Source organism: Lissotriton helveticus, chromosome 8 (genome assembly GCF_964261635.1).
Source record: "Lissotriton helveticus chromosome 8, aLisHel1.1, whole genome shotgun sequence".
Taxonomy (NCBI): domain Eukaryota; kingdom Metazoa; phylum Chordata; class Amphibia; order Caudata; family Salamandridae; genus Lissotriton; species Lissotriton helveticus.
In genome coordinates, this window is record NC_136069.1 from 1,552,168,212 (window position 1) to 1,552,193,534 (window position 25,323).

The 25,323-nt window shown below is 44.5% G+C and overlaps 1 protein-coding gene across 2 annotated transcripts in view; it reads right to left on the minus strand.

Moving 5' to 3' along the window:
* FAM168A (family with sequence similarity 168 member A) overlaps positions 1–25,323 on the minus strand; it is a 457,874-nt gene that overhangs the window by 105,187 nt on the left and 327,364 nt on the right. The window contains exon 4 of one of the 2 annotated variants that reach the window (XM_078658556.1): positions 2,569–2,664. The exons of the other annotated variant lie outside the window; for it this stretch is intronic. Coding sequence (XP_078514682.1) covers positions 2,569–2,664 — 96 coding nt within the window. The remainder of the gene's footprint in view (positions 1–2,568; positions 2,665–25,323) is intronic. 2 annotated transcript variants of the gene reach the window in all.

Here is a 25,323-nt window from a genome sequence, read left to right on the forward strand (position 1 = left end):
GCGTCCTCATGTTAAGCGCTCCGATACCTCCGGGTCTAGACAGCACTATATAACACTTTTCAAATGAATAAATTGGCCTTTTGTGTATTGTAGACTGGTGGCTGCTTCACAGTGCTTACAAAGATAGCATAGGTGGTGGTACCTAACACAGGAATAGCCACATGGGGGTGGGAAATGATCACCAATGAAACTCTGTAAGTGAAGCAGATATCCAGGCATGCACCCCTCGCTTCCTGTGGCCGTTGCTATAGCAGCGCTGATTACACAAGGTTGTGATAACTCTGGTAATATTAGTTGGAACTCTCAGGCTCTTCAGAGAAATAAGGAATTGCAGAGATAGTATTATTTCTGGTTCAAAAATATCTGTTATTTTTCATGTTCCACTGGAGTTTTACCCAGAGATTTCGGTAGATTCAGTGTGCATGCCCAGGGCGGTACCATGGAATTCTTATCGGGCTGATGACGGCTGTTACCGGCCCGATCGGAATTAAGAGGCCATTCACAATGAGAACCGGTTTCTAGAGTCTGGTCTCAAATTTGAGGCAATGACATGTGGACGCTTAAGAAGATTACTGTGATACGGTGTGTGGAAAGGCCTTCGAAGACCAACGAAGGCTTTTTACCATCTGCACAAGGTTTATCCTCTTCTGAAATGGTAGAATTATGGAGATGCAGAGATGTATTTCTCGTAATATAAAAGGGTTAGCTTAAGCATAAGACTTCCAGTCTCATCTTTTCTGTCCTGTAAGTCTATTTGGAAGTAGAAATGGGAGCATGTATGTGGTTATACATTATGGAGCATATAAAGAAGTAATCCTGCAGTAATGTTTTACGCACTGTTACATGTCTTACATTGGCCACAAAACATCTAAGACTGGATTAACATGGGAGTAGTCTTATAGAATTAGTTAAAAAAGAAACAACTGTGCCTTATTTGTGCTTTTGGTAATATTAAGTGGGACGTTTCAGCCCAATTCACAAAGGCATGTAAAAGTTGTAAAAAAAAGTACTTCTGTGGAACTACTTCCTGTGCTCATAAATGCTTTCGTGAATCAGCCCCGCAGTGAAGGGGATTCCTCTGTCTTCATGCACAGACTCGGAAAGGAAGCACTCATTACGATCTGTGGACGCTTCAAGGAAAACAGGCTTTGTGCAACCCATTGAATTCATGAGGACAGAAAGATCTAAACCTGCAGAGAATGTCCATGTTTCCTACAGATCCAGTCGAGAGTGAGCATCAAATGTGCATTCTTGTTCCCTCTCCCACCGATCGGCATAAATTGAGGGATTGCTGAATTTCTTCTGGACATGTTTACTGCTCTACCATTTTAAAACCATTATCATAGTAATAATGATCCCTATTTCACACCACAAAACTTTTCTCACACAATAAACAAATCTCTGCCCTTTACATAGCTTCTTGGCCCCATTCCTATTGCCTGGTGGGGGATTCAGGTCACAAGAGACTGTTCAACACCCATCGAGGTTAAGTCGATGAAATGTGTGCTCTGAAATGATGAGAGGAGAGTATGTGTCTGCGTCACCTGTGCAGTTAGTTGGGCTGCAAAGGGAGCACCATAGGGGTGTCACACAACTATGATTGCCACTTAAACTCCAGTGCAAAGGTTAGTGGGATGTTCAGCCTTACCGGTATGATCTCTGTGACTGAGTTCGTGTCATTGGCGCCACTGGTTGACCCGGCGAGCTGTGCGATGTCCACAAGTTCTAAGTCTCTCTACAAGGACTTGTAATGAGAGGGGGTGGTCGAGTCCTGTGACTAACTCCTAATGTCCATGGAAGTGAAATGAGAGAAAAGTGTGTGCTCTAAAGTTTCGAGAATCTGGTCAGAGGAGCATGAAGCTGTATCTGTTTTTCTTGGTGGTCTGGTAGTGTGCCGCTTGGCGTTTTTGACCGGCTTAGTTAGGAGAGGTGCCTTTAATGATCGTACACAATGTCATGCTGCAGCCATCACAGACATAAATCGGACAACATATTTCATATTATGTCAATAAAGAAAGCTATGGGCTATTTGCATTAGGAAGTTGAGGAGAATTATATTGAGAATCTACTTTGTGCTAAGAGACTCTCATGGAGATTTTCACCAAACTGAGATAACCAGTGAGTGAAAGAAGGCTGTGCTTACAGCATTACAGGTGGGTTTCTGGAATGAGTCACTAGAGAAGTAAGTGTGCCATGCTCTAGTCTGTCAAGGAAACAGCAGTGGCAAGACAACCCCTGGTGTCACTGGGCAATTATGCAGAAGCTTTCCTAGCAAGCCACTACTGAGCCCGGGTAGGACTGCACTTTTGCATAATCATTCAGAATGTACGTGGCTAATGAATATTTCTATTTTCAAGGGCAATAAACTCACTACCACTAAGGTGAGTAATATTATCCATTTCTAATTACAATGCTATATAAAGTAAAGCTACACAAAATACGTAATTATGTTTGGAATTCACTATGCTCCTGGAAGCAAAAAAAATATTTTTTAAAAAGGGGACAAAACTGATCATGGGATAATTCCCACTAAAAAAAACAATTTCCTAGTATTTGATTTTCTCTTACCTGCCATTTGTGGCAGATACGCTTCCTGTGTCCCTTCTTTTAATTTCTGGAGAGTTTCTAACCGACCATTTTTTCCAATATGCCACAAGAACAGTTCTGAAAGTAAGAGGGGAAAAAAGGAAAAAAAAGTCAGCGCAGTCAGGTGAAGCAGAAGCGCTTTAAGGTGTAACTACAGTGCTTCCAAATTACCAGATCATCAGATGATCAAGCCGCAACTTATAGCCAGAACACCCATAATGGATTAGTGTTTCCAGTTCTATCAATGTACTTGGTTTTTGAGAGCGCAATAAGGCGCTTCATACACAAAATACATTGCAAATAATTTTTAAGTTATCCACCTTGGAAAAATAAAGCCACTGCAGACCTCACTAGGATCTAAACTCCAAAATTCTAGATATGCAAGTTAACATGTCGACGCCACCCCAACTTGTGCATGGCTTGACCATTAAGACCATAAACACCTCCTCCATGCCTCCATCATGACCCTTCAGTCCCCTTCACACTCTTAAAGCTATCCCAACCTGCCTTTGACACAACAAAAACAAACATTGCAATATTCTCTTGAAGTACTCTATCTATGTCTGGGGAGTGCAGATTTCAAAGGACCGCTTCTTGCCAAATTTTCAGGATATCTACCTGAGAAAACTATACATAAGTAAATCTATAAAGTACGAATTTTCCAAGTAAGTGGTTATCCGGCTAACCTAGCATCGGTCCAGCATTCCTGGCTCTACGTTGGGCATCAATGGTCTATGGCATTGTCAAATTCCTCATAAACTAAGCATCCGCTCCATTTTTATATGCAACCACCCCTCTGACAATTTCCTTATGCATCGCTTTTCTGTTCAAAATGCTTTCGATTGTAACAAATGCAATTAAACAGGAGAAGATTGCAGGAGCTTTCATTTGGGTTTTAAAGAAGCTCCGTGATCTTCTCCAGACTGAATCAATAGCCATTAAACCACCACAGACAGATATAATCACATTATCTACTTTAACACAAATTATGTTCCATTTTCATCCTTGCCTACCCAGTAAGTGTAGTCTGTTGAGCCAACATTTTGAGGCACTTTTAATCCCAGGTCTCAGTCTGTTATCGAACGTACAACACCATTCTTCACCCGGCACATGTTAACGACAGAAGCTTGCACCATTCTGTTTTTTGATCTTTTTGTACATAAAGGCAAGTGTAGCTTACGTAGTCCCATCATCCATGAGCCGGGGCATTAAATCAATAGTTAAATCCTTGTGGTAACTTTATAAACTCACAAACACGGTTAGATGGACCTGCATTGATCACCACCTTTCCTTGTACATGTACTGTTGCGGACATGGGATAATAGGGATAAATGCAGTTTTATGCTATCCCATTTCTTCAAAACACTGAACACACCCTTCCTAAGGACGCCATTATCGTCCACCTATAGCACATTTTTAAGACCTGCCCCATTAGACTCTTTGCCAGCCAAAGCCCTGATCAATGCATTAGTCCCCAGCAAAGGTCAGTACTTCATCCTTTTCCTCCTAGGTCCTCTTGAGTATTCCTTCCAACCTCCCCAGGTCCTCTACTCAATGAGATGCACACTACTCAACCTCTTGCAACTTTCACCTTCAGGCACCGAGCTGGCTGGTTCCGAATGGGAGACAAAGCCCTCAAGGTAAGTGACTCTGATTTGCAAATTTAACACGTGCTAACAGCAACATTCACCAGGCACAAACCATCTCCTTCTACAAACCTCATCAACCCATCTTACTTACACGGGCACAGACGACTCTCACCCATCACTTAACACTCAGGCCGCTTTCCAGCTCATGAGCATCAACATCAACTTGTGTGCATAATATACACACGCATTGTGGTCTAAAACCTATGTACTGTGTGACTGCCACAAATCCTTGGGATAAATAAATGACAAATTCAAATACACATTTTGAATAATTTGAGATTATAAATAGCCTGAGGTGGTTCTACGCTAAATTTTGCCTGACATGGGGCTGAGCTGGCCAGGCAGTGTACATATTGCTCCTTCCTTAGCACAAGGGGAATCTCCCCGTCCGTGGTCCTCAAAAGAGATGCCCCCAAAGGATCAACAGGCGAGCCTATGACGCGATGATGGTTTTGAGGCTTTGAGCCCAACCTCTTAATGCCGCATAAGATTCTAGACACCAGAAGATGGTAAGGTACAGAGGATAACAGACAATAAACTGAACTCCAAAGAGAGGCCAGCAAGGAAAAACATAATGCAATATCAAACAATGTCTAAAGAATTGAGGGAAAAGAACAATGAAGTCCAGCGCCATGATAAAATGCAATTGCTTATTCGAAAGCAAACTTGAGAGCACTGAAAATTCTGGAAGAGTGCATTACTTTGGCAGAAGGGGGCAAAAGACAGGAGTTAAATACTTTACTATGAAAATGGTTGTCTAAGTATATGAATCTGAAATAAGAATATGGCAAAGATGATCACAACAGGATTTCCTCACTCAGCAAAACTCAGACATGGATCCCCACGCGGATATGCCATTTAAGGAATGGGTCTTCACCTCAGCAAACAAGCACAAGAAAGCATGGGACCCAGCCAAAGGCACTGACCAGGCTCACCACGCTCCAAGGGAAATGCACCACAGCTCACACAGACCACAGCAAGGCAAGTAAAGGAATGCCAAAGGCAGTCCATTCTGAGGGGTCTGACCTCAGGCACCAAAATGCCTAATACCAGGGCAGAATATAATATTGTCTGAAGCATTTTGAGTGGCTTTTCTGTGACTAATCAGACATGTCCCTGCTGTCATGCCAACATGATTTCCTGCCTCCTGTTTGGACTCTGTTTCTGGCCATTTAATCCTGAGTCGCAGTGTGCAACTACGCATGTACTGATTTCCAGCGGGCGGAAAACAAGTTAGAAAATAACTCTATTCTTCCATTTTTGCATTTTGCCATAAAGATTTCCTGATCCCTACCGGCGACCAACAGATACAAATGTTCTGCGGTATGAAGTCATGAGTGGAGACTGAAAACAAGATTTATTTATTTAAAATCTTATATAGCGCGCAGCTACCCTTGGGCATCCCGGCGCTTTCCAGACAACATCCGATGGTAATGGGGACAAAGTTGACACATTATGCAGGAAACAGGAAGGTTTTAAGACCTTTACGGAAACTCAGTATGCAGGGCTCAGCGCGTAGTTTTAGAGGGAGCGAGTTCCAGAGCTTTGCCGTATTAAAAGAGAATCTTCTCCCGCCCGTACGGGCCTTTTTGACTCTAGGAACTTGTAAAAGATGTTTCCCTTCTGATTGCAGCGTTCTGCTTGCTTTGTATGGGGTAACTAAGTTTTTTAGAATGAGGGGGCCTTTACCTGCGAGGATTTTATGGGCAGTACAAAGCGCCTTAAAAGTCACTCTCTCCCGCACAGGGAGCCAGTGCAGCGCCTTCAGTGCCGGTTTCGCTGAATGCGTCCTTGGAATGTCCATAAGCAGCCTTGCCGCTGCATTTTGGACCTGTTGAAGAGTCTTGAAGGTCGATTCAGGGGCGCCCAAAAAAATGGCATTGCTATAATCGAGTCTAGATGTTATGAGACCCTGAATCAGCAGCTTCCTCGATGTTGACGGTAAGAGAGGAAAGATTTTACGTGCCGACCTAAGCAAGGCATAACACACTCCTGCTGTTTTCTTAGCTTGAGTGCGAAATGACAAGTCTGGTTCTAGCCAGACTCCAAGGCTCTTGATCGCTTCTTTGGGGGCCGGGGGATCACCCATACATCCCGGCCAGCTAAGCGACGGGAGAAGGGTGGTTTTACTTCCCAGCAGCAGTATTTCCGTCTTTGAGCCGTTTAACTTAAGGGAGGATTCTCCCATCCAGGTGTGAACATCTGCCAAGCAGAAGTTCAGGGTATCCGGATTGTCGGCCAGGTGGGATAGGGAAACCACTAGCTGCGTGTCGTCAGCGTAGCTGACGATTTTGATGTCGTATGGGGATACTACGTCCTCCAGGGGGGCCATATAAACATTAAATAAAGTAGGGCTCAGCGAAGTGCCCTTGGGTGCATTAAGTCAGTTGTCTATGGAGAGAGAACTTCAGAGGATGGCCTGTACTAGTAGTATTGAACTCTTGCTGATCTTATCTTATTATTGATTTAATCTTGCTGATGCTACATCTTCTCTGCACAGCTATTCCCGCCAGGAAATGCTGCGACTGAAACCCCGTAGAGCTGGATGTATGCATTCTTTGGAACCAGACAACCTACTCCTCCCTTTAAGTTGTGGCTGCTTCCCTAACTCCAGGCCTTCCAATCCCCTACGTAGTTCTTCTCTCGGGTCCCCTGGTGCCATTGGGCCCATAACTATGATAGCAGAAGGTATTCTGGTAAATGCCCGCTCTCTTGTTAAAAACAAGATCATGTTTAGGGAAATGGTCTTAGATAGAAATCCGACCCTAGTGTTCATCACTGAAACTTGGGCCAAAGATTCCTCTGGCCCCGATCTAATCGAAGCGGTCCCTGAAGGGTAATGCCTGGCTAGACTTGATAGACAGGGTCGAGTGGGAGGTGGTATAGCGATCCTCCATAAAGACCACCTTCAATGTCATACTTCATCTATTCTGGACTTCCCGGACTCTTTCCAAGCCCTTCATTTTTCCATCAGGGAAGCACAGTGTCCTCTCTTTCAAGGAATTTTATTATACCGACCACCAGGTCCCCGGACTGATTTTACCCTTAAACTTCTTCAGGCTCTGGAACCATACTTTGGCCGAGAAAACTTTTCCATCCTGGGTGATTTTAATTACCACCTAGAACAACAGGACACTCCAGATACCTCAGGACTTATTGAGGCTCTGGCTTCCTGTGGGCTTACGCAGCGCGTCAGCAGTGCCACTCATCGGGCAGGCCATACGCTGGATGGTATTTTCTCTAATGACGGTCGCATAACCACTAAGGACCCAGTGCATCTATCCTGGTCCGATCATTTTGCAGTTCCATTCCATCTGGAATATCTGCGGAGAAATGATAGAAAAAAAGGGAACCATGCAACGGTTACGGCTAGAAATCTTAGGGACATTACCAGCCATTCTTTTGCGCCCTGGACTGCTAGCCTTTCCATTAAAGGCAAGGATAATGTACAGACTGCAGTTGGTCATTTCGAACGAGTTGTAACTGAAGCTATGAATGAGCTAGCTCCTATACAGACCCGACGCCGAGCAAGGAAGAGACCTTTGGCTCCATGGTTTTCCGACTCCCTTAGACTCCTTAGGCAGGAAGTAAGGAGGAAGGAAAGGCTTTGGCACTCCAGCTGGGATTTTAAGAATAAAGAGGCCCACAAACTCCTTGTCAGGAGATATAAGGCCGAGATCGTGCAGGCGAAACAAGATTACTTTGTTTCCCTGACAACCTCGCTGTCCTCGCCGAAGGAGCTTTTTACAATTGTCGACTCGTTAGTCACACTACAATCCCCGGACCCTGTGATTCCTTCGCAGGATTTATGTGATAAGATTGCCTCATTCTTCCACACTAAAATTTCTGATATCCATCTAGCTCTTGAGAAGCAAAGAGCTTGTATTAGTGTGCCCACCTCCCTGGTCTTACCGAAGGTACCTGCCCTCGATGCCTCCCCTCTGGACATCCTGGATTCTTTTCCACCGCTAGAATTGCAGGATCTTGAAGCACTGCTTAAAAAGATCAAATCTGGTTCCCCTTTGGATACTTGCCCTCTGAAAGTCATCAAGCAGTGTGGGGAGTCCCTTCTACCACCATTGCTAGATATTATGAACCTAGCAATAAGAGATGGTGTCTTCCCCTTGGAATGGAAGAAAGCAGTAATCAAACCCCTGCTAAAGAAGGCCTCCCTGGATCCGGAAGTCCTGAAAAACTTCCGACCTATTTCGCTGCTTCCCGCCCCTGCGAAGATGCTTGAGATACATCTAAATAAGCATCTCGCTGCTTTCGTAGAAAGCTCGGGCTGCCTTGACTCTTCTCAGCATGGATTCAGGAGGGAACACAGCACCGAGTCGGCCCTCACTGTCGTGTTTGATAACATCCGCTCGACAGTGGATAGAGGCCAGACCACCCTCCTGGTCCTGCTAGACCTAACTGCCGCCTTTGACACCCTCTCTCCCTCAGTTCTTTCATCTCGTCTGAGGGACGTGGGGGTGAGGGACGCAGCTTTGGACCTTCTAACCTCCTTCCTTACTGGGAGGGAACAGAGAGTCAAGATGGGTGAGTTCCTATCTCCATCCCAGTCTGTGCTATGTGGGGTCCCACAGGGGTCGGCTCTCAGTCCGACCTTATTTAACATCTACGTGACCCCACTGGCCAGACTCATAAGAACTTTCGGGATGGAGGTAGTCTCCTATGCTGATGACACTCAAATACTCGTCTCTCTCTCCCATTCAGATGTGCAGACCGCCTCCAAATTTAGATCATGTATGGAGGCGGTTGGTCACTGGATGATACAGAACTCCCTTAAACTGAATGGAGAGAAGACTGAGGTGATGGTGTTTGGCGGGAACGAAAACATCTGGTCTTCTAGCTGGTGGCCTGACTCACTTGGAGTGTGCCCCTCCCCCACTTTATCCGCGAAGAATCTTGGGGTGATGGTAGATCCTGCCCTGGATATGAGCAGACAGGTGAGTAGGACCATCTCCACCTGTTGGGGCCTTATCCATACCCTGCGAAGGATCAGGAAATATCTTTCTGCGCAGTCCAGAAAACAAATAGCCGTCGCGCTCATCAGCTCTCGTCTGGACTACTGCAATGCGCTGTATGCGGGGCTTAATAAGACCCTCGTGCAGCGCTTGCAGGTGGTCCAGAATGCCGCGGCCAGATTTGTCTTGGATGTTCCAAGCCGTTCATCGGCCACTTTGGCCAGAAAAACGTTGCATTGGCTCCCGGTAGAGTACCGAGTACGCTTCAAGGTCCTGTGTATGACATACAGGGCTATTGCCAGAAACTGTGTCTCTGGAGTAGGCTCTATCATTTCTCCCTACATTCCTGGAAGGAATCTGCGTTCCTCCGGGAAAATGCTTTTGTCAGTCCCTCGGGTGCGAAGAGCAAGATGGGGTGGTAGGGCTTTTTCCACTCTAGCTCCGAAATGGTGGAATGATCTTCCCCTGGATCTAAGGTCCTTACCCTCCCTGCAGACTTTCCGCGGGGCCTTAAAAACTCGTCTTTTTCTGAAAGCCTATGTGTAAAGATGATTGATTTAGACTTTCGATATTATTGTTAGGCGCCTTGATACCTGCGGGTTATTGTTTTTGCGCAATATAAATTTTTTATCAATCAATCAATCAATCAATCTCTTATTTCCACCATTATTAATGCATTTATTCGTAGTAGAAAGTACCATTTTGATCAGAAATGTGTCACATTAAGACACTTAGCACTTGTGTTACGGCTTTATTTTGAGCTTGGCAGAGCCGGACACACAAAAAAACCTGTAGCTGAGCCGTTCACCGTATTTATAGTGCCATTGATACCAAGGAACTTTTAATACAGTGGATGAGTCGTCCACCACTTTTTGGTGTCTGTCCTGCTCTGGCAAACTCTAAATAAGGCGTTTAGACTATGGTCATTATCGAATACCACATTACAAGTGTCATACAACCCAAGAAGAGCATTACTGGACCATTAGTGACTGCACAGCTGGTCAAGGTATAGGTCTTTGCCTGTCATATAGGCACTGAGGGTCAATACCTAGTGTTATTGACCTGCACCACTATCATTAATAAAACAAAACCTGAATATCCCAGCAGTGTCAACCTTCCTGAGGTTACTCCCCTTGTCTTTTGAGATAGACCTTCAGAGCATGGAGTACATGGTCAGTCATGACCTGCATGTCTTAAAACAAGAAGCTTTGTGTCTTGCTCTTAACATTCCATTAAATACACTAATGGATGATAAAGGACCTCACCGCAGCACGACGAAGCAACTACATCCTCTCTGAAACAGACAGTAATTTATGAGCCATTAAGTGTCTGTAGTGACTCCTGCCTCTGGGCATTAAGACACAGTAATGCCCAGTAAGGGTCCCCGAGATGGATATGTCGCAACTGATGAAGCGCAGTCGATGTAAATACATCGGAGAAGAGCCCCATATGCTTGTCGCCATTCACCCAGGAGCATCAAGGAAGACCTGGTCCCTACCCCCCACTCCGAATGTCACCAGCGGCTACGCCAGAGAGCTCACAGGCCTGCAAACCCTTGCTCCACATCCCTTGGAGCCATGCCAGTCCTACTGAACACTGCAGCCTTTCTACTGAAGACAGAGATGACGTTTCCATGGAAACCCAGTACTAATGGTCCACAGCGGAGATGCTTCCCGGGCTCTGCATCCCGCAGAAGACTTATAATGTAGTTGCGCTCAGGCATGCGGCTAAGCTTGCGAGCAATTATCTGTCCCCGGTCCCCCCAGGTTACCGCCAATGGCCGTATACTCAAAATAAACACCTGGAGACTCTCTTGCGATTCGTGAACTAGATGTGTTCATCAGTGTGGTTTTACAGTAGGTGTTGCATCCTATTCCAACCCATGACGTGCTGTTGACGACAGCAATAAAGAAAGCGATCAAGTGAATAGATTTCGACATCAGTTGTGGAGGAATACAAAATGCACCCTATGCAGGCCCCACAAACACTCTCTCCTCTTTCATCACTTCTGAAAAGAGCCTCTGAGCTATCTTCAGGAGAAGATGTGTTTGTCAACACCATTTTCCAGTGGTTCGCCTATTAAATGGGCCCCACTATATGATCTGTAATATAATCATAATATAGTCACATGGGAGCCTTGCATCACAGTATACAACCCCTCTCTGATTTCCTTATTACAGTAGAGTTATGACATTTCGAGGCACCGGTAAGAAATATGAGGTAGCTGTTCAAGCGTAATAACTTATTACAGTAGTCTTGTGACGTCAGGACACCTACTGCCAGCAAGCATTGTGATAGGAAGGCCACTGTACATCATTGGCGCTGCAATTTAAAAAACTAAAATGAAAACAGTGTTTTTCCTTTTTATGATCTGTTTTTCGAAAATACATTAATCAACAGTGATTAGCAGAAAGGAGAGATTTATGGCAATGCGTTTCTTTTTTTTTTTTTGCACCTAGGGCATTCATTGAAAGAAAGGATTTCTCTGCATGTAACCAATCATTCTGAACAACAGCCCTTTTAATACCATTTACATTCATCTGATTCCAATACCTGTTGTCAACAAATTACTAACTGCTTTTTGATGCATTTCATTTCGCACTAGAGATTCTACTCTTATTCTTTATGTCTGAAGCCATTATCGCTCTCCTTCAGCCTTCAGCTTTGTTCATCTGTATGGAGTTGCAGCGGGTACTTTATCCCATATATAAGCAGTCAGATATGGGCTGCAGCTACACAGCATTTCAAGCATACAAAAGGGAAGAGGTGACTCAGAACCACTCCACTTATGAGAGGCACTTGAGAGTTCCTGCACGGAGCACAGCTTACTTCAAAATAATACTTAATCATCCAGAGCACTGGGCCATGTGTGTTTTAGGAGGCTTTAAAGACTGCAAGATATTGGGTTGAGCGCCCACTTAAGAGCTCTGACACACTGGATCTTGACTGGGCAGAGTTTGGGCTTGATCTAGTGGTTTGTAGTATAAGTTACCCATGGTGGCAGTGTTTTTTTTTTCTTTACATGAGAAACGAAGGATTTCATTAATTTCTGCCACTGGTAATTACTTTGGGCAGCATTCCAATCCAGCCTTTTTTTGCTCACACTGCTCTCCAGACAAGGATCAACTTTATGCAAAGCCTTGGTTTGGTTCTCCTTCCTTGGCAGTCCTTCATGAGCCTAACACCGCCAGATATGGCAGCTGGCTGGCTACTGTAGATTTGGTACCAGTCATCTACCATTTCTGGCGGTGTGGGCACCGCGTGCTTGTGGTTCTGGCGGCAGAGACAGGTAAGGCCATTCTCCTCTAAATCACTCCTTTAGCCTTTGGTACAGTTGAGTTGGGCAGATTTGGTACCAGTCATCAACCATTTCTGGTGGTGTCGGCACCGCGTGCTTGTGGTCCTGGTGGCAGAGACAGGGAAGGCCACTCTCCTCTAAATCACTCCTTTAACCTTTGAGTTGGGCAATAAAACATGCCTATTAGTAAAAAAGCATCAAGAGGCTATTTAGATACTTGTGTGTTCACCGAGGGTGCTCTCTAGTAGAGGTGATGGAAATTGTTTATTTTTTATTCTGAAAAATTCTGCTCCAATTAACATCAGCCGACACTGTATTGGTGGATTTAATTCTCCTTTCCTTATCCGCCCTCTGATTGGTTCCCCCTCTGGTCCTCCCCCACTCTAAGGGCTTCATGGTCCCTGCCCCTTTTTCTTCGCCATCAATATCGGATATTAATCCTTTCACCTGGTATTCCCCTCCAGGCAGTCATTTTTTCTTGCTGCCTAGGATATGCAAGGAGTATCCTGTGTGGAGTTGTGGCTTTGTAATGCTGAAAAGAGTTCAGGTCTCCCAATGCACTCCTGTAGTGAAAAAGACCTGAGCCGCGTAAGCTACATCTATTCCCCACTGCTTGCAACAAGGGTCCCTTGGCACGCCCCGATTATGTGGTGGACTGAAGTAGTCTTCATCGTGCGTGCTGTGTGCAACAGAGTACTGGCTTTTCCCTTTTGAGAAGACTCTTTCCTCGATATGTTAGGATCAGTATTATGTGGCGAGTGCACATTCTCAGGGCATCATATCAGGCACTTGACATTAGTCACATCCTGACACCCGCAGACTGGAGGAAATGACATTCAAAATGTAGGATTTCATCTTGGCAAATATGGTGCACATTGGTCAAGCAAATCAATTGTTCCATGAGGGGTATCCAAAACCGCCAAAGCCACTGAATTAAAGCCCATCAAATTATAATGGCCTACAGCCTTTCCAGGATTCTGTCTTCTTTCTTGGTTGGTAAATTTTTGACTCAACTTGGGAAGATAAAAAGGAAAGATGTGACCGTCCAGTACGCATTCACCAGTGCTGTGTACATCCTTGCATTATACTGTGAACACCCATTGTAATCTTGTTGTGGGCCACAGAAACAGCTCAAAGGTGCCTTGATGTGAACAGTCCTGGCGCCCTGTTAGCAAATTTGAAAATGGTACAGGGGGCAGCTGGCAGCTACTGAGGTGTTCCTTGCGTCATAGCATTAGGCAAGCATGTGGAATGAGACACGGTGAACCTGCCCTAGTCTTGTCTTTGCAAATGAGACAATGGAACGGGTGGCATCTGCTACTTATCCCACACCTGAACCCCCCTTTTAGACTTTGATAAGGTGAGAAAAGTAGCAAAGGGGACTCAACAACACCCCTCTCTCCTTGGGCAAGGCTGGGAGGAGAAATAGGCTTCGCAGTCCTGTGCAAGGTGGGAGCGTGACATTCACCACCCTTGCACTTGGGCAAAACGGGGGATTAGATTTTTCCTCCCTTGGCTTTGCGTGAGGTGGATTAAAGCCTCAAAAGTCTCCCCTCAGCAACTGGGCAAGGCAGGGGACTTAACACACCCTCCTGCCTGATGTTTTCTCGGTTTAATCTCCTGATGATTTTCATAAACATAATAGGAGACATAGAGGAAAGTTTATGCATCAAACAGGCAACAAGCTTGTGAGATCCATACAGGTCCCCTACACCTACATAGATCATGGTTTTGGGCCTTTAGTTTTGAAATTCAGTCACTGCTTGCAGACCAGCCCGGCTGTCTACTTCCTTTTCCCGTCCTCGTAGCCTAGAGTCAGCATCCTATTGATTACTAACAACAACCAGCCTTTAGGAAGTTAGCGTCAACACCATCTGTATCATTTATTTATTTGCAGGTTTTTATAGCGCTATGAATAGACTCCCGCAGGTCTATCTCCGCGCTTGTGACACCGGCAGAGGAACTGAGAAATAAAAGTGATAATAAAATTATTACACTAGAGCTCTTTTAATTACAACCGAAGTGCTTATCTAAAATGAATTGAACAGAAAAGTTTTCAGATATTTTCTGAAATGAAGATGTCAGAACATTGTCTCAGCGCGAGTGGGAGAGTGTTCCAGAGATTAGGACCCACCACGGATAGGGCCCTACCTCCTAGTCTAGTTTTATTTATCTTAGGAACGCTCAATAACAGCTGTTCACTAGACCTGAGGGTACGAGTGGGGACATAAGGGACAAATTTGCAAGCCAAATACTCTGGTCCCAATTCATTGAGGCCCTTATGAATGGTACAACAGGTCTTAAATCTCACTCGTTGACGTATAGGCAGCCAGTGAAGTTTGTGTAATAGAGGTTTGGATGGAGATCTGGGTGGTGCATTAAGCACCAGCCTAGCTGCTGTGTTCTGCACGACCTGCAGACGATCCAAAACCTCTTCATTAGCACCTGCCAAGAGACCATTACAATAATCTAGACGGCTGATAACTAGAGCCTGAACTAAAGTTCTCCTATGGGAGTCAGGAAGGAGAGGAAATATCCTTCGGAGAAGACCTATCACGTGGAAACAAGATCCCACGGTAGTAATAACGTGTTGTTTCATGGTCAGCTCCGGTTCCAGTCGAACTCCCAGGTTCTTGATTATTGTTTTAGGTTCGGGGACTGGGCCCAGATCAGGAGGCCACCAATCAGGGGACCATTGGACCCTTGCTTCACCGAATAGCATCACCTCCGTCTTTCCAACGTTACATTGAAGAAAGTTGGAAGACATCCATCTTGCAACTGCCTTCATCCCATCGGAGAAAAATTGTAAAATCTCCGGGGTTAGTTGTTTGAAGGGAAAAAGCAGCTGGGTATCATCAGCGTAGGACACTGGGCAGAAACGGAAAGCTCTAGTTATTTCTGCCAAGGGGGCCACATAGGTGTTAAATAGGGTCGGGCTCAAACAAGAACCCTGCGGGACCCCCTTGGTGATGTTAGCCTCTTCCGACCTAAACTCACCCATGGTGACAGATTGGGTGCGGTTGGAGAGGAAGCTTTTAATCCATTCCAGTGCCCTACCGCCGATTCCGCTTACAGACAGTCGTTCGATCAAGATGGTATGAGAAATGGTATTGAACGCTGCCGATAAATCTAGCAGCACCAGGACAACAGAATAACCCTTGTCCTGGTACAACCGTAGATCGTCCGTTATCGACAGCAAGGCCGTTTCGGTGCTATGTTTTGGCCTGAAACCTGACTGTGACGGATCAAGACTACCAGATTGTTCCAGGTAGGCGGATAGATGTTTATTGGTGTGCTTTTCGATGATTTTCCCTAGAAATGGCAACAGGGAGATTGGCCTAAGATTAGACATGTTGGTCCATGGAAGAGATGTATTCTTCCTAATTGGTCTAACTAGGGCTTTTTTCCAGTGCTGTGGGACAACTCCAGTTGTAAGTGAGAGATTCACCAGTCTCTGAACATCAGGGCCCAATATTCTCCCTAAAGGGCCCATAAGTCTGGCTGGAAGCAAGTCTGCCGGGCTCCCACTTTTGATATCAGTGAGCAGTTTCTGAACCTCTATTAGGGATATTTCAGGAAAATCATTAAAGGAGTAGGAATTGATGGACGCTGTATGCACCAAAGTATAATTATCCTGATTACTCATGGCAGGAATGAGTGCCTCTATTTTATTGTAAATAGTATTTCTGTTTTTTTCATTGAAAAAATTGATGCTATCACAAAGATGTTGTGAGGCCATATCTGCACTTTCGCAAGCTGTAGGTTTTAGAAAAGTATTGACAATCTGGTACAATACTTTCGAATCATTACCAGCTGCCTCTAATTGTGCCGTGATGTGATTCTTACGTGCAGATCGTATGGCTGTGTGATAGATTTTAAGGGCCTTTTTATAATCAATTTTATCTTCCTCCAAATAAGATTTTCTCCATGTCTTTTCTGTTTTTCTGGCAATGCGTTTAAGACTACGCAATTCCTCCGAATACCAGACTTCTTGTTTCCTGGCAAGGCTCATTTTAAAAGTTTTTTTGGGGGCAATTTGTTGTACTGCAGCATTACCTGCTAAATCCCAATTTGAGAGAGCGATATTAATATCATCCATGGGAAGAATAGGAGGGGGGAAATATTTATGTTCAAAAGCGGTGTCAGTGATTTTGTGCCACTGCCTTCGATTAGAGGGAATTTGAACCTGGGGAATAGACCGTGGGCCCTTCATAGGCATAGAGAACTCAAGCACGAAATGGTCTGTCCAACGATATTGTTTGGGTACACAACATTCAATACCAGGGAAATTGGATATTATCATATCCAAAGTGTGCCTTGCTTGATGTGTGGGTCCACTGTTACACTGCTTCAGTCCTATAAGGGATATGTCTGTCAAGAAGGATTGTACCTCACTGTGAATGTTAAAATCCCCAAGCAGCAGAAATTCTTTATCTGGGCATATATGAGGTGCTAATGCTTCCACTAACTGTTTAGAAATATTTTTTATGGGGCCAGGAGGGCACCAATATTTAAACATTTAAACATAGATACCTGGTCTGCTTTTTGAACAAGGATCTATAATTATCCTTCTTACTGAATCTATTTCGATTCTGGAAAGCTCTGGATCAAAATCTAATGCTGTAGTTTCCCAGTGGTTAACGGATGCTGTAACTGCATTCCTCCCTCCTATACTTAATAACCACAGATCCCTTCATCCTCCTGCACCTTGGTTCTCTGAAGATTTAAAATTACAACGAGCCAAGTGCAAGGCTCTGGAAAGAAAATGGAGGCTTTCCTATTCAACCCCTAGTAAGGTGGCTTATAAAGAAGCATTAAAGAGCTATCATGCTAACTGTAAATTGGCCAAGGCCACCTTTATGGCATCCACGATTACTCAAGCACAGAACTGTCCGCGGACTCTTTTTGCAGTGGTGAAGAAGCTAACGGGAGCAGACACAGTACCTTCTCCTCCGGCTCTGGATAAACCACAGTGCGATGCCATCGCAGACTTTTTCATCTCTAAGGTGGAGCGTATTCATAAATCCTTGATTACTCCTCTGCCATCTGCTGATTCCCTACCGGTGGATACTTTTGGCAGTCCTCTTCCCCCTCCTTTAATGCACATCTACGACTGGCTATTGTTTGATGACATCACTTTCTCATCGTGCTTGAACAGTATCAGGTCAGGCTCCCCTCGGGACCCTGTTCCTATGAAAATCCTAAAACTGTTGGACCTCGAACCACGGAGAGTCCTAATGAGACTTCTGAATACATCTCTTACAGAGTCTGTGGTGGCACAAGAGTGGAAGCATGCCATGGTCGTTCCCTTGCTGAAGAAGACCGGCGTGGACATCATTAACTTAGCCAATTTCAGGCCCATATCCCTGCTGCCTGCATGTTCTAAAATCTTGGAACGACATGTGAACACTCAGCTTAATTTGTTTGTCGAGAACGTGGGATATCTACATCCATCCCAATCTGGGTTTCACGCACATTACTCCACTGAATCCGCACTCCTCGGGGTGACGGAGAGGCTTCGGCACGGTATCGATCGCGGAGAGACCTTTGCACTCATCCTTTTGGATTTGAGTGAAGCGTTCGATACCGTGTCTCATTCCATTCTTCTTGACTCTCTCCGCTCCCTTGGTGTTGCTGGATCTGCGCTGGCCTGGATTCCCTCCTTTCTAAGTGAGCGCACCTTTCAGGTGTTTTCGTCAGAAGCTGAATCTGCTGTCCATTCCTCGGCATATGGCGTCCCCCAGGGGATGATTCTCAGCCCTCTGATGTTTAACATCTATGTCAGACCCCTTGCCACCATCGTGGAGGACGCTGGTTTGACAATCTATTCGTATGCCGACGACACGCAGATTGTGTTCTCTCTCTCCAGCAGTGAGGACCATGAGGTCTCTGCCTTGAAATCTGGTCTGTCACGCGTTGCTGCTTGGATGCATGACCATCTGCTCAAGCTCAACGGTGACAAGACCGAGGTTGTTATTTTGGGCAAGAATAAAGATCTGTGGGGCCCTCGGCATTGGCCCTGTGATATGGGTCCTTTGCCGAATCCAGTCCCCGTAGCCCGCAACCTCGGCTTCCTCATTGACGACAGGCTCTCTATGAGACAGCAGGTAACAAGGGTCGCTGCAATCTGTTTTTCCACCTTAAGATGGTTGCAGAAGATCCTATGGATGCTGCCTCGCTCTACTCAGAGAACTGTCGTCCAGGCTCTTGTGATCTCCCGCATCGACTATGGGAATGTGCTTTATCTTGGGGCCGATAAGGCCACTATAAATAAGCTTCAGGTGGTGCAAAACTCGTCAGCTCGTTTATTGTGTAATGTACCCCGGAGATCTTCCGCAGCTCAGGCTCTGCGTGACCTTCATTGGCTTAAGGTCCCGAACCGTGTAAAATTTAAAACCTTATGCCTTCTCTTTAAAATCAGGCAGGGTTCTGCTCCTAAACACCTACAGAACCTGGTTCAAGTCTACAAGCCAGGTCGCACTTTAACATCTTCCACTAGTGGCGATTTTTCTGTTCCCAGAATTAAACTGGCCAAAATGGGTGGCCGCTCGTTTTCTTATCTTGGCCCAAAGATGTGGAATGCTCTTCCGCCGGCCTTGAAAGCCGAGACTGATCTCCTCCCTTTTCGAAAAAAATTGAAGACCCTTCTGTTCAATTAATCCCTCTGCACTGTTTGTTCTGTTTGGGCCTTTTGCTTGTTTTTCTTTCTTTTATCTATCCCTGGCGCCGGGAAACCCATTGAGGGTAGCTGTGCGCAATACAAGTTTAAATAAATAAATAAATAAATAAATAAATAATTATCCTGCATCTGCTATGAACACTAATAACATTACTCATGATTAAAATCATTATAATTAGATGTGCTTGTGATATGCAATTTACAACGCCACAGTAATTCACTTTTAATGAATGGGCATTATTTTGTAAAGAATGGGAAGATGTTTTGATTCAAATTTGGATCTCAAATGCAGGGCCAAACTGTGTGTACCACGGATCACCTACTCATTGTTAGCGTGCTCATCGATATTAAGTGACGTAGTTTAAGATGGAGGGCAATGCTTTATTCCATCCCACCCCTTTTGAAGGCTGTAGTGCTAACACAACGCTCATGCAAGGTATGTATTCACAGGTAAAAGAACAAGGCCAGCCTTTATTTGCAGTGTTATCAATGCTGCGGTAACAATGTGACTTTGCACATGCAAAGAGCACAATATCCAATGTAAAAGGCTCAGATTACATTTGAAAGCCTTGCAGATACTCAATATTAGCGAACACAAGAGGTCATGTGTCAGTTCCTATCTCAAATCCTCAAACCCGTATTTAATATTTCAAGGTGGAAGGTGAGGTTTTGGGTCAGGGCTACAGGACATGCTGTGTTATCTATCTATAGTAGAAGAGGTGTGGTGCAGCGGGCAGGGTGCCTGACCCTGGACCACGGGGTTCATGGTTCGATCTCCAGTGCCGGCGGCAGGTTAGCCCAACACCATGTGACTCTGGGCAATAGCTTGCTTAATCTTCCAGAGGGCCTCTAGCGCCGGGACACCTCTCAGGAGGTAGCTGTGCGCTTTACAAATGTTGGTATTTTATTTATCTAAGAGTGTTTTGTAGAGTGCTTATACACCATGCAAGCTCTTGGAGTTGGCAGGTTTTAAGTTTTTTCCTAAAATTGGAATGGAAAATGGTGGACCTCAAGGAAAAAGGATAAATATTCCAAACTTTAGGAGCAAGGTGGGAGATTGAGCGGCCACAAATAGTCTCTTAACATATATGCAGAACTTTTAATAGAAGAAGACTCGCAGAACAGATGGTTGTAGTCGAAGTATACAAGTGAAGCTGCTGAGATAAGAAAGGCGGATGCGAGCTACAGAACTAAGCACAAGATCGAAAAGTTTAATATACTGGAGCTAATTGGAAGCCAATGGAGCAAAGGGGGTGTTCTAGAAAATTGGTGGGCTATCAAGACTAGCCTAGCGGCTTGGTTTTTAATGCATTGGGGCTGGTAAGATTTACTAATGCCGCATATTGAGAATTACAATAGTCTAGACTTGGATCCCCTCAGAGAGGTCACTGCCATCCGTCGAGTACCTGCTGGGAGGAGTGGAAGAAGTTTCTGTATTTTTCTCAGCTGGAAGCTGCAACCAATGATGACTCTGGAGAGGCTATGTAACGCTCATCGTCAAGCGTAACCCTGAGACATTTTACTGCAGGACGTAGACCAAGCTCAGCAGACCACAAGATGTCTGCCTACAATGAAGGGTTGCACCCAGGTACAAAGACCTTTCTTCAGCCAGAGTCAAATTTCAACCAATGTTTATTGATCCATTGCTTTATCTCCAACAGGCATGGGCAAGGACCCAAACTACGTCTAATCAGCCATTTAGGGTGGTATTGGCTTTGTAAAACTGTAGCGGGCAACCAGGAATGCCGTGATGGAGCCCCGTCCTGGAGCGGTGAGCCCTCGTCCTGGATTGGATACAGACTCAAATAGGGATGAAAGCAATTCTCGGGAAGACTTCACAGGTAAAAAAAATGGTACAACTAGTGGTGGAAGAGGTTCCTTGCTGCCATGGAGTCTTAGTGAAGTGAAAAGAAAATATGCCCTGAACTCACCCTGCAGATTAAAAAAATAACACAAATACTGCTGTTTAATGCAGTGATTAAGAACAGAAACACATTTTTAGTTAAAAATGGATCAAGGAAATATCGTCCGAAGTCCCGGTTTGCTTTCCTGATTACATTGTATAACCAAGTACCCACTCCCCAGCCATTTCCCTTCATGAGGATGAGATGGACTGTGCAGTTTTAAAAACTGTTAGTGAAAAAGCTTTTCTAACTCCTTCGAAACTCATGCTTTTCTTAAATATACCATTCGCAGGCCCTGGATGCTAAACTTCAGCAGGAGTAGAAGAGAGAAATTTCCCAACAACATGCTTCTATTCAACCTTGAAACAGCAAGCCTTCGGTTCCCACAGCCCGAAAAGGAAGCTCAGACCACAATCCTATTTCAAAGGTGTTCATATTGCACTTTGCTCAAAAATATATTCTGAAGAATGTAATACAGGAATCAATTTCTAAACAATTTTTACATAATGTAGCCATTAATGAGCAGGCCATTCATCAGGGTATGCTCAACAATGATAAGGGCAGAGACTGCTGCCTTTTTAAGAAACATCAATATGTTTGAGGTTTGCAAGGCTGCCACCTGGACATGTGTGTTCACTGAGCATTATTATTGTGGATCTTAAAGACCTGACTCCAATTTAGGCAACACAGTCCTTCAAAATCAATTCTGCTTTATCGGCTCAACTCCAATTCTCCTAGCTTGCCATTAATAAAGGAGTAGATTTAAAGGGAGAGTGTGTGCATATACAATTGAGATGTATATATGTGTTACCATTAATAAACATATAAAAGAGTGATAAACATCTGACTTATCTTTATTGGACAGTCCAAATTCAGTAGGTAGGAAAGATACAAAAAGCTAGAACCTGGATAAGCACCAAGGCTTAAGGATTGTTAGTCCCATACAACACTATCTTTATATGAAAGCATTTCCCAGTACTTACAACGTATCAGGAGGAAGGTCTAATTTATTCATTTCTCTTAGTTCTTTCCACTCGCGTATCATACTGCCTAGGATTAGCATTATCTACGTTAAGATTCTAAAGAATGATCAAGTATTCCAGGAATTGCACAGGAAAAAAACTACAGTGCTGCGTATAAACATAGCTGTAAAATCATCTTACGCCACAGAAGAATGACCAAATAGGTGAATCGCTGATCTAAGTCCAACTGAACTACCACATGCAGAAATTCAATTTATTGCATATTAAATTTCATTACACACTATTCAATAAACGGTAGATTGGATAATGAGGTCTGTCATCCCATGTCACGAAGACAAAAATGCAAATGCCATTCTTTCATCTCACGAGCGAGCCTCTGCCAGCTGTGAAATTATTTTATTTAGTTAATTCATCAATGTCTGGTGGCCTTTGGTGCGCATCTTAAAGCAGGCGATCTTCTCAGTCAAGGGGGCTGACCGGATTGTGAGAGCTAATGGTTAGCCAAGAGGGCAGTGGGCACTTCAATTCAGATCAGCAAAGGAAATCATAAAAGACCAGCCAAGCATCCACAGTATGACCTGCTCTAGAATACAAGGCAATGCATTTGCTCTGTAACAACAACCAGGGTACTGTTCCAGGTTCTAGAAATATATCTCTTACCATGGGAATTCTCCTTGAGGGTTCTCGCCAAGGCAGCCCATCCATTTAAAGCAGGGGTGTCTAAATTATGTAAAGAAGGACTGGATTCATGCACAACGTGCAGGAAAGCCACCTAAGATAAACTTCCATAAAAGGCCACTTCCCCTAGATTGCAGAAATCCCTCCATCTGACATGATGACATGCTTGGGCTCACAAATAATATATGGGTTCAGTACAGAGGTTGCAACACAGGTTACATCCTGCAGACCGCCAGACAGACACCGCGGCAGGAAATATCGCTGTGGAAAATGGAGGATCTGCCTTACAAAAAGCGTAAGATCATTCGGTGATCATTCGGCTTCTTTCAGTTTCCCAATAAACACGATTTATGCCAAAGGTGCCCTGTAAACGATGCCTGATTTAAGATATGCATTGCCTGCCAACTTCACCCCGGAACATCCATCACTCACGCGGCAGTCAAATCGAAAACACACATCATCCCGGTATGTATTTATAGCCGTCTTCTGTACCTTCTACGCAATGGCTCCTCTCTTGGCACTACGACAACGAGTGATATTTTAGAAGTGACTGTAGAATTATAATTGCCATTACTGATCCGAACTCTAACTGGAAAATGGGTTGCTCCCCCAATAGGGACTACAATGTGCACAGGCTGGCTCTTAGTCTTTGAGGCTCAGTGACCATGATTGGGAGGAGGGGCAGCCAAATGTCTATATGCGCTTAGATCTCACTGAGCACTATCTACGCACAAACTCCATGCACCAGGAATTTCCCACGCGTACTCAGCTAATTTCTCATCTGGATGTAATGACTGAGGTACGCCCCACCTTCGACATCCTCTCTATCCTCTCTGTCCAAATCAGGATTGACAGGGGGAATCCAGTGCCTCTGTAACTTCCATATTTGTAGCAACCATCTCGCTGTACCTATACTCCATCACTGACCAACAGGAGCGCTCCCATGACTAAAACACACATGGTAAGATCATGGCCTTTGGGAGAAGGGATTATGGGTCCAGTAGGTTAGATGGTACACTTACCCTAAATCTGCGCGGCTTCTCAGTCACCCTCACATATGAGCCCCTCTGCCCTCCACCATTACTATCTTCACTAATGTCCTATTTAGGAATTGACAGACGAGTCCAACGAAGAGTTCGACTTTGACCTTTTAACATACTTGGTTATGTCAATATTAGGACCGATGAAAAAGAGGTCACTGCTATTTTTACCTCATACGTAAATGGGGCAGAAGAAATTGATCACAGACCAGGTTCAATGTTATGGCAACCATATTTTACATCCCACCTAGTATCTGATATATTTCACTGATTAGCCTTCATATAATAATTTTATATTGTGGTTACATGATTTTGTGATCCAGTGGGTTTCATGCTGCTGAACAAGTTTATATTTCATTAGAATGATGCTTTGTCTGTTACAGATTGACCTAATAAACTGAAAAGGGCTGTATTACAAGATCGTTGTTAAAGTATCAACATTGGCTCTTCTGAAAGGCGACATTTTAGAAAAGCAATTCTAATGTAACTTCAACTACATTTTCAGTCAATACATACATTTTACGCAACAACCTCTAGATACTAAGATAAATTTCCAATCTTTTGAAGTTCATGTTTGCTTTGCCTTTGATTCTTTGCCATGGCAGCCTAGACCCACCATTCGGTGCACTGACAACGAGCAAACACCACATCCTTCATATAGTCATTCGTATAATGTCCACACAGCAGTGGGGGGGAGGGGTGAAGGCTGGGGGGGTGAAGGCTGGTGGCCGCCATACTTCTCGACCAGAGCTGATGAACAAGCTGTGTACCCGGGGGTGAGACCGTGAAGGGACAGAGCTGAACTCCAGATACATCATTTTTGGACTCTCTTTATGGGATCCTGAGTTTGGCAAGGCATATTTCAGAGAGCACTGCAAGCACAGGCTGGCTCTTAGTCTTTGAGGCTCAGTGCACCATGGTGACTGGCATTGGAGTCCACCTTACCACTCCACATGTGTATGTGATCAATGGATGAACACTCCCAAATGTCTCACTTCACCCTCCATGAAGGTAAGTGTCCACACAAGTCTACTTTTAGATGTCTAATATGTACCTTGGCATACTAAGCTTACCCTGCAATGTATTGTATATGCATGAATTTTCCCTTCGCCGAATGCCAGCTATTAATTTTAATATCACCAGCTCAGGGACAGGTAAGATCCATTGATTTAATAGCTCCCTTAACCTGTCATCTAGAAAGACTTCATGCTTGTTACATGCTTCCTTTAAGACCCAAAACAGCATAAATGTAAGGAGAAGCTTCCCAGAAATGGCAATCAAAGTTAATCAAAAGAAATGGGTATATATTTAAATTGGGGTTAGCGTTTAAACTGTTTTTTAATTGAACCTTAATGGATGGGCAATTGTGGCTTGCTCTTTAAGTCTGGAAGATGCTGTTTATAATCTTAAACAGGCTGGCTTGTTTAGAGTGTTCCACTGTTCACAGAAGGACAGATACTAAAAATAAACCCCCTCTAGAAGAGGCAGTCACACATTAGGTGGGGGAGATAATATTAGTCCCACTGCCTCCCTACG